The sequence below is a fragment of the Nicotiana sylvestris genome, chromosome 6, assembly GCF_000393655.2.
Source record: "Nicotiana sylvestris chromosome 6, ASM39365v2, whole genome shotgun sequence".
Lineage (NCBI taxonomy): Eukaryota > Viridiplantae > Streptophyta > Magnoliopsida > Solanales > Solanaceae > Nicotiana > Nicotiana sylvestris.
In genome coordinates this window covers 189,627,150-189,638,706 of record NC_091062.1, presented here as the reverse complement: position 1 = coordinate 189,638,706, position 11,557 = coordinate 189,627,150, and the positions used below count along the sequence as shown (strand labels likewise).

General features: G+C 33.1%; 2 protein-coding genes across 2 annotated transcripts; both read left to right on the top strand.

Annotated features, from left to right (window-relative positions):
• The first annotated feature begins 1,814 nt into the window (after positions 1-1,814).
• On the top strand, positions 1,815-5,534 carry LOC104235307 (uncharacterized). The gene is made up of 6 exons (XM_009789042.2): positions 1,815-2,137; positions 3,462-3,661; positions 4,136-4,276; positions 4,391-4,471; positions 4,847-4,974; positions 5,175-5,534. The coding sequence occupies exons 1-6, from the start codon at positions 1,909-1,911 to the stop codon at positions 5,218-5,220; spliced, it is 825 nt and encodes a 274-aa protein (XP_009787344.1). The 5' UTR covers positions 1,815-1,908; the 3' UTR covers positions 5,221-5,534.
• Positions 5,535-6,041: 507 nt separating this feature from the next.
• On the top strand, positions 6,042-10,129 carry LOC104235308 (ninja-family protein 2-like). The gene is made up of 2 exons (XM_009789043.2): positions 6,042-7,278; positions 8,731-10,129. The coding sequence occupies exons 1-2, from the start codon at positions 6,744-6,746 to the stop codon at positions 9,240-9,242; spliced, it is 1,047 nt and encodes a 348-aa protein (XP_009787345.1). The 5' UTR covers positions 6,042-6,743; the 3' UTR covers positions 9,243-10,129.
• Positions 10,130-11,557: the final 1,428 nt, after the last annotated feature.

Below are 11,557 nucleotides of genomic sequence, written 5' to 3'. Positions count from 1 at the left end.
ACATTAATTCTTATATTTTTCAGTTTGTGCCAAGTGAAATCGCATATCCTTAAAACCTCTTATAAGTTTAATTGTTGTCCAATTTTAAGGGTAAACATGGTAAGGAGTTGTTGTCCCAACCAAAAATCTTGAGTTAATGCTCTTGTGACTTGTGACAATAGCAATAATGTAGGGAAAATGATAATGTAAAAGTGCTATCAAAATATTAGCACAAAAAACCCAATAATGTATCAAATGTCTATTATTCGTTTATTTTTTCTATCTATTCCATTTTATATACTCTACCATTTTCTCCCTTTTAATATGTTCTAGAGCAATTATACAGTTTTATTAAGGCCAGGAAAGAAGGAGAAAGCTCAAACTTGTCTTTGTCGAATTGATGTAGTCTCCAAGGTGTGTATTTAATTTTTCAGTTTAAATTTGCATTATTTGATTTTCAATTTCTATAAATAAAAAATAAAATAAAATTTCGTGTGTATACACCATATCTTAAAAATAATTTTAAAAAAACATTAAGTTGAGATAAATACTGAAATTTTAAAATTCCCACAACTCTTTGGAAGAATAGGATCGAGAGAGTGTCATGTTAAAATTGGACAAAATGATGGCTTGAAAAAGAAAATAAAAAGAGATTAGACAATACAATGATCACTTATCTTGATCACTTTGAAGAGTCACAAATATTAAGAAAACTCATTTGAAAATAATTAACAGATTATGATATTTTGACTACTGCAACAGTTCAATGATAACTAGTAGTCAGTAATTGGTTAATATATTGCTTTCCAATAATATTATTTTCATACAGAAAAAGAAGTCAAAGGTCAATCTTAACGAAGAATCACGCAATCATTAGAGACTAAAGTGAAGGTTTATGTTAGGTGAACATACCCAAACGTAGTTCAGCTACAATATTGTTTATTAATTATTCTGTAATCCTTTTCTAGTCAATAATATTATTTAATCATTTCCTGGTCAAATTTGAGTTAAATACATAAAACCAAGAAAAGAAAAGACACTCTTGTATTAGATAAGAGTATTATTGTACAGTCAACTGTTATCTCATTAACAGAACATATGACTTGTGTTTTACCATTTTAAACATTAAATAACAATACTTCTTTAATTGAAAACCGTTACACTTGGAATTTCCATTATAATACTTTTGATTTATAGTACGACAATCACCACCACAGATTGCAAAGATATGAATATGATCACTCTACTTTTAATAAGAGGTTTTATATTCACTAAAAATAAAAATAAAATAAAAACTTATAATGAAAAAGATTCAGTTTAATATGTCTTACACGGTTAAAATGAAACTAGTCTAAGCGCAAAGCAAATATTGTTAGAAAGAAAAATACAAAAAGGGGAATCTTAGTAAAGTTGTCTCGATATTATCTATAAATTAAGGGTTTGAATCGTGAAAATCAGCGATAATGTTTACATTAGAATAGTATGTCTATATTACGCTTAAGAGTATGACTTTTCGCCTGATACTATATAAATACGGAATACTTTGGGTATTAGTTTTAGACTGCCTTATTCTGAAATTAATAATAACTGGCCAAATAAAAAAAAAGGAAAAAGAAAGAAAGAAGAAACTGAATGTTGGGAGATGACCAAAACCCACCAAATCCGTTATGGAAAGTATACTGTCTTAATGTGCTAAAGTAATCTGTTACACCTAAAAATAATCTAATCTTAATTGGTAAAATATTTAATAATCCACGTGTCCATTTTTCATTGGTCACGCTGACGTAGACCAGCCTCCCTTCCCCACTTGCACTACAAAAACTCCGCCATTTTCAAAGCATTAAAAGCTCCTCAAGAAAAAACGTTAAACCCTTCAACAAATCCTCAGAAAAAAAAGAAAAAACTTCCGGTGATCGGACGGTAACGGAGATGGGTCAAAAAGGGGTTATATCACCGGCGAAGAAACTGTTTTCATGGGTTCGAAGACAATCGAAGAAAGTGAAAATCTTTTTGGGTTTAACCACAGCGCTTACGTTATTGGTTACTCTCAAGTTGGTCGTCCATGATCACAACTACTTCTTTGTTATGGCTGAAGCTATTCATTTGATTGGGCTTTTGGTTTTGATTTACAAATTGACCACCCTCAAAACTTGCTCTGGTAATTTCAGTCGTAAAATCTTTAGTTTTTTGGTAATAAAAATTAATTCTTTTATTTTATTTGCATGTTGCTCCTTTTTCTCGATATATAAGCTATAAAATTGGAAACTTTCGTGTTACTCTGTTACTCATGTGGAAATTTTATTGATTTTTGCGTCGTTTCCCTTTGATTGAGTTGTTTCGTTATCTGACGAAGTAAAATTTCGACTCCGTGGGGAAATTTTCTTTTTTGATTATCTGCTTTTAGAAATAATTTTTATCCACTTTTAAATAGATAGATATGCTTTTTCTCGGCATCTTTATAAGTTTAGATGAGTTAATTTTGATGGTAATCACGGTTTGTCTATGGCAGCTAAAGAGTTCTCCTTTTTGTGCCCCTTTTTCTCCTTTTACACTTAACTTTACTGACATCTTAAATTTGGATAAATCAGGTTTTTCTATTGGGAGGTTTTTCGTATATCTCTTTTAGCACCCCCACCCCCAACCCCCCCAAAAAAAAAGGAAAAATGGATTTTAGGTATTTATTGAATTGTTCTATTTGAGTCATGAGACTGTGTCCAATTATCTGGCCCTTTCAAGGCCAGTCATTTTCTGATTGAATAATAAGGTAAAAAAACAAAATTCAAAATGACTGTCGTGCTAGTCTTGAACTTGGTCGTGCCTTTTGGGTTGGTCAGGCTCATGCGATTGCGCACATCAATGAGAAATTCTCTTGCATCTTTACCTTGTCAAAAATAAAATAAAGAAATAAATGATATCAGTTGAATGTGACTACTTGAGTTATTGTCACAGATTATTCGATTGCTAATGTAAGAGGGTGTGTCAAATTTGTTTCATGAGGGAACTCTTGATAGTCAGGAACATATTTATCTATGTCAAACTGAACGACATGCTGAGGTGCTATGTCCAACCCCTTAAAAATAAGCTAGATAGCTCATTCTGTTCTTTAGATAGTTACATGGTGACATAAAAAAGATGATTCATTTTGTTCAAGGCAACATAAAGCACTTTCTGTTGTAATCTATTACATTCCCGACTATCCCTCGACAAGATGAATGTCCAATGCTTGATATGCTTTTACCTCCCACAGATTAATAGGTGGTAAGCTATTATACTTGTGTTTATGTTCCTGTTGTATGAAATGTGCTACTTCAGAACCGTGTTATTACTTGCAGAATGCAAGAAGTCCAACATGAGCTCTTAGATTATTTACAATTTATATACATATTTCGTAAATATTAGATATCATCAATTCTTTTCTACTGTACGAAAAAAGATTCCTTTTCACCATTTGTCTTATGTTCTTTCTTTTCCTGCTTTATTAGGTCTTTCATTGAAGACTCAAGTGCTTACAGCTATATTTTTGGCCGTAAGATTATACTGTAGCTTTATCATGGAAGCGGATATCCACACAGTGCTAGATCTAATCACTCTTGTGGCAACATTGTGGGTTATATATATGATGAAGTTCAAGCTGAAGTCATCCTACATGGCAGATCTGGATAACATGCCCTTATATTATCCGGTAAATACAATTCCGCTCCACGACTCTTTGCTGTATGTTTTTTGTTGAATCAAACGCTGGTTTCTGCTAATTCCTTGAGTAGTTCCTAAGCTTATAGTAGTACATATACTTTATGTAAAGCTTTATTTCCATGTCCAAATGTATGATCCTATTTACTCTGTCAATTATAAAATGTTATTCTATTTTTATGGTTTTTCTCCCACACATGATCACTTGCCCCCATTTGCGATGATCCAGACTTATATAAGTTCTATTAGATGCATGTACATTGTTACCAAATGAAGCAAATATATTAGAAGGAAGAAGGTTAAATATTTGTTGTTCAAGTACTAAAAAAGAAAAGATTACAAATATGCACTCAAATTCCTGGACAACCAACCAGGGATGCGATGAGATGGCGCTTTGTTAATGATTTATTTGCAAACGGAATTGTTTCATGATATTGCTTTTGAACTATGCCACTCCTTTGCACAGATAGTTCCTGCCGCTGTTATAGCCTTCTTTGTCCATCCTACTACAACTCATATTCTCATCAACCGGATGCTTTGGGCTTTTTGTGTGTACCTGGAATCTGTCTCGGTGCTTCCTCAGCTTCGCTTGATGCAGAATGTTCAGGTTCATATCTCTTCATTTCCAAAATATTGAGACAGAAAAAAAAAGCACGTCGTCTTCTTACACTTGTCTTTCCTGAATAAAAAGCCAATAATATGTTATGTTGTTGCATTTCAGATAATTGAACCATTTTCAGCCCATTATGTTTTCGCACTGGGTGTTGCAAGATTCTTGGGTTGTGCTCATTGGATTATTCAGGTTAGTTTTATAGTGTTATCTTCTGCTCTATATCTTCTTGAATTTATAATGCAACTGGTCCTACATTCCCTTCGCTGATTTTCCTCTTTGTTGGACTTTACGAACAATGAGAGGCAGATCAAGGGCGGATCTTATGGTTCAACACTTCAACTGAATCTTTGTCTCGGACTATGTATACCTGTGTGAAATTCTTTTAAGATTTATACATATAATATAATAAGATCACACTCATTTATAACCTACTAACTCTAAATTCTGAATTCGCCCCTGCATGTAATTAATATGGTCCAAATGGCAACATACACATTAGTCCATTGTCAACGCGAGTCTAAGCTCTAATCTCCAAACTTAAGAATTGCAACTATTCCTATACAGGTTTATGACACTGCTGGAGCATATATTTACTTGGCTGGACGCGGTTACTTCTGGATACCAATGGTCTTTTTGGCAGAAATTGTTCAAACGTTTATCTTGGCCGATTTCTGTTACTATTATGTAAAGAGGTGAGCCATGTAGTCCGAGTAATTCATCTACAATCGTAAATCCAATTTCATATACATTTTAACAAATCTATCGGAAACAACTTTTTTTTACCTCAAACAAGGCAGGGGTAAGATCTGCGTACACTTCACCCTCCCTAGACCCCACCGGTATGTTGTTGAGTTTTAACAAATCTAATATGTTTCTCTTTCTTGATTTCCAGTGTTATGAGCGGCCAATTGATCGTTCGCCTACCAACGCCGGTGTAAAATGCTAGTGGCTTTATCAACAGAGACTCTAGCATTTGTTAGTTCTCAAGTTATTATGTGAAATTAACTTGGAGTTTTTAGTCTATCCTATCTTCTTCTTTTTTTTTGAGAAAGAAGCAAAAGTTTTTTGTTTTGGAGATTTACATTTTCTGAATTTGATATCTCAATCACATAAGTTTGGATTTAATCGTGTACTGCATTAGGATATCAGAACTTATATAGATCTTTGCCTTTCTTTTTCCCCCCCTTTTCGCTAGTACAGGAGATTGTTATATCATAAACGTAGTGGAAATTGAAGAAGAAATATTTCAGAACTTAGCTCTCTGATACTTGTTTTATGTAATGCACTTCTTTTATACAATCTAAAAGAAAAAATGTTTTTATCTTTTTCAAAACTTGTTAGGATTCACCTGAAACAAAGCTCTCGTTTGGCCATATATTTTGGCTTCATTTTTTTAAAAAAAAATTGAAAATACTGTTTGCTTATAAAATATGTTCATATTTTGGAAAATAAATAAATTTTAAGTTCCCAAAAATTGATTTAGGGTAAAACTTTCATTCACAAAACTTCAACTTTTCTTCATATAAAATGCATTTTAAAAAACACAAAATCAACTTTCAAATTTTTTTTCCACACAACTTCATAAACTCTTTTTTTAAATTTTAATCAAATTTATATTTAAACGCTAGCAAAGATCATTCTTTTATCCGAAGAGAAAAAGCGAAAAAATATGTGAAATTCTTACCGTAACTGATTGAAAAATCTATATGATTTACATAGTAAAAGTCTTTCTTTAATTATTCAAATACTTAATCAAACACCTTGATTTAGTATGTATTGATCTTTTTTAAAAAAAATTAAACTGTGTATCTTGTCAAACAAAGGACCATGTGTTATTAATTTGATGTAGTTAATCAAGTTTTGTGCTTTGAGATTAGTTGGTCATTCACGCCCTGTCGTCCAGAAATTCCTAAAGACCTAGTAACTAATAGCTGACATGTACTTTCGAACAGGCCCCACCACGCGTCAAGTTCACCAGTCTTTTCCAAAAGGGCCCACCAGAACATAAACAACGTGTGTCCTTATTCGCCACGTGTAAAGTTTACCACACATTCCTAGGAGACACCAAAATCTTTTCACCCACTTGGTCGAACTATTCATTAATGGGAGTCCCTTCTGCTCAGTTCTGACACGTGTCGCGAAACTAGTACGTCAGTGCACGTGCCACAGCTCAAAACCACGTGGCAGGTAAAGAGCATGCAGGTCTTGGGGTGGTGGATTAACGCTTTTGCTTTATTAAACGTTTTGGACTAATTAATCTTACGTGTCATGAAACTCTCATTTCATCGTCTCTTTTCATGCCACGTGGCTTTCTCCCCGGCATTTTCTCTGTGACTACATTTACTGCTTAAATAGTTCTGTTTTTCTATCCTCTTTAATATAAGTAACATCTTTGTTCCAAAAGATAAAAGCTTTTACAAGAAATCAATTAGCTGAGCGCTTTATGAAGTTTTAATTATATATGTCTACTGTGTTAATGGCGAAGGATTATAAAATGTTGGAGCTTTTGAAGGAAGATGATAATGGCATTGAACTGAGTTTAGGGTTATCCATTGGAGGAAGTTATAGCACAAAGAAATCAGATGATAAGATTTTAATAGAGTGCCAAAGGTCACAAAAGAGGGCAATACATAGAGAAATGATGGGAAATGACGAACAAATTTCAGCGCAAAAAGTTCGTAGAAAAGGAGAAATTTGTACTTCTAGCTATGGATGTGGTACATCTAAAGCTGCAAAAAGGTTGAATCTTGGTTTGAATCAAGATCCATATGTAAATAATCAGAATCCTGAGGTTCCATTTCGGGCTCAGAATAGGGGTTTTAGGCATTATAATGAGAATAGGGATGGGAATTTGAGTTATAAACAATGTAGAAGCAGTGATTCGGAGGAAGACTTTTCAGGCAAAAGTAGTCTTAAGAATTGCAAAGTTTTGTCCAATGGTTCACCGGAAAGATGTTCCTCAACAATTTCAGAATGCCAAAGTTCATCTCCTAAAGGTAATATACTTTTGTTCTTTTATTTTGAAGTTATATATATTTTTTGTTATTTTTTAATTTGAAGTTCCTAAAAGTACTTTTTGTAAGCTACCCTCTTCCTGTTCTGAAAATTATTATTCAATTGAATCTCCCTAAATCCTAATGTTGCGTTATGTTTTAATTTGCCTTTATTGGCCATATCGTGTGAGTTTCTTGCTGATTGAAACAATGTGAATAACAATAAATAAAAGGATGTAGTCGGATGAGTGAGATCCTTTTTCACCCGAGTTCGTGAGATTGAGCGAGCTTGGAAACAACTTATGAGAAACAATATCTCCACCTTAAAAGTAGGGTTAAGGTCTGCCTTGCATAAGGTTTGAGTATACACTACTCTCTCCCGATCCCACCGAGTATGTTGTTGTTGAGCAAGTTTGGAGATAGATAGCTTCTCGATATGCGCATTTCATCCGGTCTTATAGTGTGTTTGCCAAGCGCAAATTTGAATTAGCCGGGCCATTAGTAGGCCCCAAATTTTGGATTTCTATGGTTAAGAAAGAAAAAAAAACAAAGTGTCTAGCAAAAAAGGGAAAAATTTGAAGAATGTAAATAAACGTTGACGCTAATCACCACCTCCTATAACAGATGAAGTTTAGATAACATTTAGAGGGTGTTTTGATTGGCTTATTTTAAGTGGTTATTGGTTTTAAGCACTTTTCTAGTTTTTGTGGTGTTTCGCAATGACAAAAGGTATTTTTAGGCATGAAAAATACAAAAATAAGTCAAAAGCTAAAAGTGGAGTCAATGAGATGGTCACTCAACTATCACAAATTTTTTTATAAAGTTATTTTTCTCTCGTTTGTAACAACAAAGTCACCGAACTATGTTTATTGCACTCAGAAGGTAACTCAACTAGATTTTCAAATTTTGGACGGCCAAATACTTATTTTATCCTCTAAATTATAAACATTTATCTTTTTTTATTTTCTTTTAAACTTTTTAATATTATGATTTTTCTTTTTTAATTTATATTATGGACTTACCTATAGAATAAATAAATATTATTTATAAATTATAAAAATAAAAAGTATTTAAGAATATATAATGCTGGAATAATAAAATAATAAGCATAGTAAAAAAATTAAGTAGAATAATTTGTTCGTAATAATAATTTTAGTATTAACAAGAAAAACTCAAAAATTTATTTACACAATTCAAAATGAAAGAAAACAAAGGTTGTAAAATATATATTCCATACACGTAACATAAAATTAATTATTTAAATAAATGTATTTTTATAATATACATTATATAGTCTTGAAAATTATGCTCAATTATATTATGAGTTTGGCTTTTAGCTTATAAACTACTTTTTAAAAAGCCAATCCAAGCACCCTCTTAGCCATATTTACTGTTTCAACACTTTTATCTTTTTATTGACTACATCTGATCCTAAACAAGTTGGTGGCTTTGCAGGTCAAAGCAATAGTGATAATGCACAAGGAATACAGCTTAGTACTTCAGGGAGAAAGCATACAGAGTTTGAACAGCTTACAACTAATGTCATTCCTATCAAAGAGAAACAAGACCAAACTGTAGAGAGAAAAATGCAATTGGGTGCTAAAATGGGTTCATCTTCGCATAAGCAATCAAGCACTTATTCTGATTCAATCCATAATCCCAATCCCACAAACCAAGCAAATGCAGGTCAATTTTCTTCTCCTTTAAAGCAGATTCCAAATTCTGAAATCAAGAATTGTGGCATTTCATTGCTTTCTCGAATGCCGTGTGTGTCAACCACTGGTAATGGTCCAAATGGGAAGACTTTAAGGGGGTTGTTATCCAGGTATAATAATAGAATGGAGATTAGCATTATCTGTGTTTGCCATGGAAAATCATTTACTCCTCCTGAATTTGTTGAGCATGCTGGTGGAGTTGATGTATCACATCCTTTGAGGCATATCACTGTAATTCCTCCTTGTTCTTGATAGAAGCTAAATTATCCTGAACCTCTGAGCCTTTCCTTTTCTTTTTGATTAAGTCTAGACGGATTTAAATGAAGCGACAGATTTAAATATCCATACTTGCTTGGCTTGAGCTGTAGTTATGTTTTTTGGCTCGCTTGAGTTGTGCGGAAAAAGCTTCTTTACCTTCACAAGGCAGAGATGAGGTCTGTATATACACTATTTTCCTCAGAGTCGATTTGTAGGATTATACTGGCTATGTTAATGTTGATGAATTGCGAGGAAGTCTCAACTAAATGGGGCTGTGGAAGTGTAAATTTTTTGCTTGGTCTGCGGAATGGAAACAATATTGTGACTTAGTGAAATTTCACAAGTAGAGTCGGGAAGGAGGGTAAGATGTATGCAGCAGCAAGATAGATGTTTTCATTGGTACCACTTGTTATATGGTGTAAATGTGTTCATCACGTGACTGACTTTGATACTATACGCACTCTTCTATACCTGCTGACCTCATGAAGGGATTATAATAAGAGTATAAATTATTACGGTACACAATTTCCCTAGAGTTTACGTGATATTTTCCGCACTTGAGTTTAACATCTAACGTAAATATGTGTAAAGGAGACATTGTTTTGTACTCAGTGGTTCGGTGTAAAATATTCTGCACGAGCAAGTTTTTACGAGTTACTATTTTGTTTAACGAGAAATGTAAAATAAAAGTATAAAACATGTAAGATAGTTTGTTATTGGCAAGTTGGAAGTGGGATTTTTCCCACATCGGAGGAAGAAAGAAGTTTCGTGCCTATTATGTGAAACACTTTCGAGACCGACCTTACTCGTACCGTGCATGTTAGCTTCGGAACTGATCATTATGAAATAGCACTCAACAGGCACGAGATTGACTCAACAGGCACGAAACCGACTCAACAGGCACGAGATCCTAAAGTTAATTATTTTTAACAGAAAAATCAAATTTATTTGAATTTTAAATTCAAAATTCGAATAAATAGTCGTGTCTGTTTGTGAAACAAGACATCTTTTCTGAAAGGGTCTGTTGGTTGCCTATAAATACACAAGAATTCCAACGAAATGAGATAGAAAATCACAAGTGTTATTGCAGGCTTTGTTGTATCCTGAAGAGAATCGTTTTGTATTTTCCCTAAATTAGTATACAGGCGATATCTCTTTAAGGACAGTCGATTTTCACGGCTCAAAGCCAATTTTGTTTATTATTTTCTAACAAAACAAAGGGAAAAACCAAATTTAAATTATTTTAAAGTGTGGGGGTGTATATCCTATTATAGAGTACCTGACCATCAAAGAACAAAATTGGGTCCTAGAGGAATTAAAAGTGTTTTTGTAGGATATGCACAACACTCCAAAGCTTATAGACTGCTAGATCTAGAATCTAATGTCATTATAGAATCTATACATGTTGAATTTATTGAAAATAGATTTATAAATGACAATGTTGATGAAATGACTGAAATAAATGGAAAACGTATTGATGCTAATAAATTGTCGCTTTCTGAAATTATTAAAACTAAGGAAAGAAGTGATGATATGCAGATAGAACCAAGGAAAAGCCAAAGAATAAGAAAAGAAAAACATCTTGGTTCTGATTTTATTTCTTCACAATCTATAGTATTTCTTGTTGAAGGAGATAGGACAAACGTTTGTAATCAAATTCCAATTGTATTAAATGTTGAAGAAGACCCAAAGACGTTTCAAGAAGCAATGTCTTCTAGAGACGCTGCTTTTTGGAAAGAGGCCATTAATGATGAAATGGACTCAATTATATCCAACAACACTTGGGTTTTGGTTGATCTTCCTCTTGGATCAAAACCTATAGGTTGTAAGTGGGTCTTTAGGAGAAAGTACAATACAGATGGTTCTGTCCAAACCTTCAAAGCAAGATTAGTTGCAAAAGGTTTCACTCAAAAGGAAGGCATAGACTATTTTGATACATATGCTCCTGTTGCAAGAATAACATCCATTAGAGTCCTTTTATCCTTGGCCTCTATCTATGATCTTTACGTACATCAAATGGATGTTAAAACAGCCTTTTTAAATGGGAACCTTAGTGAAGAAATATATATGCAACAACCTGAAGGTTTTGTTCTTCCGGGAAACGAGAAGAAAGTTTGTAAATTGATAAAGTCTCTTTATGGTCTTAAACAAGCGCCTAAACAGTGGCATGAAAGATTTGATAGTGTAATACTATCAACCGGATTCGTACATAATAATGCAGACAAGTGCATTTACTCTAAATTTACAAAAGAATATGGAGTAATAATTTGTTTATATGTCGATGACATGCTGATTTTTGGTACGAATCT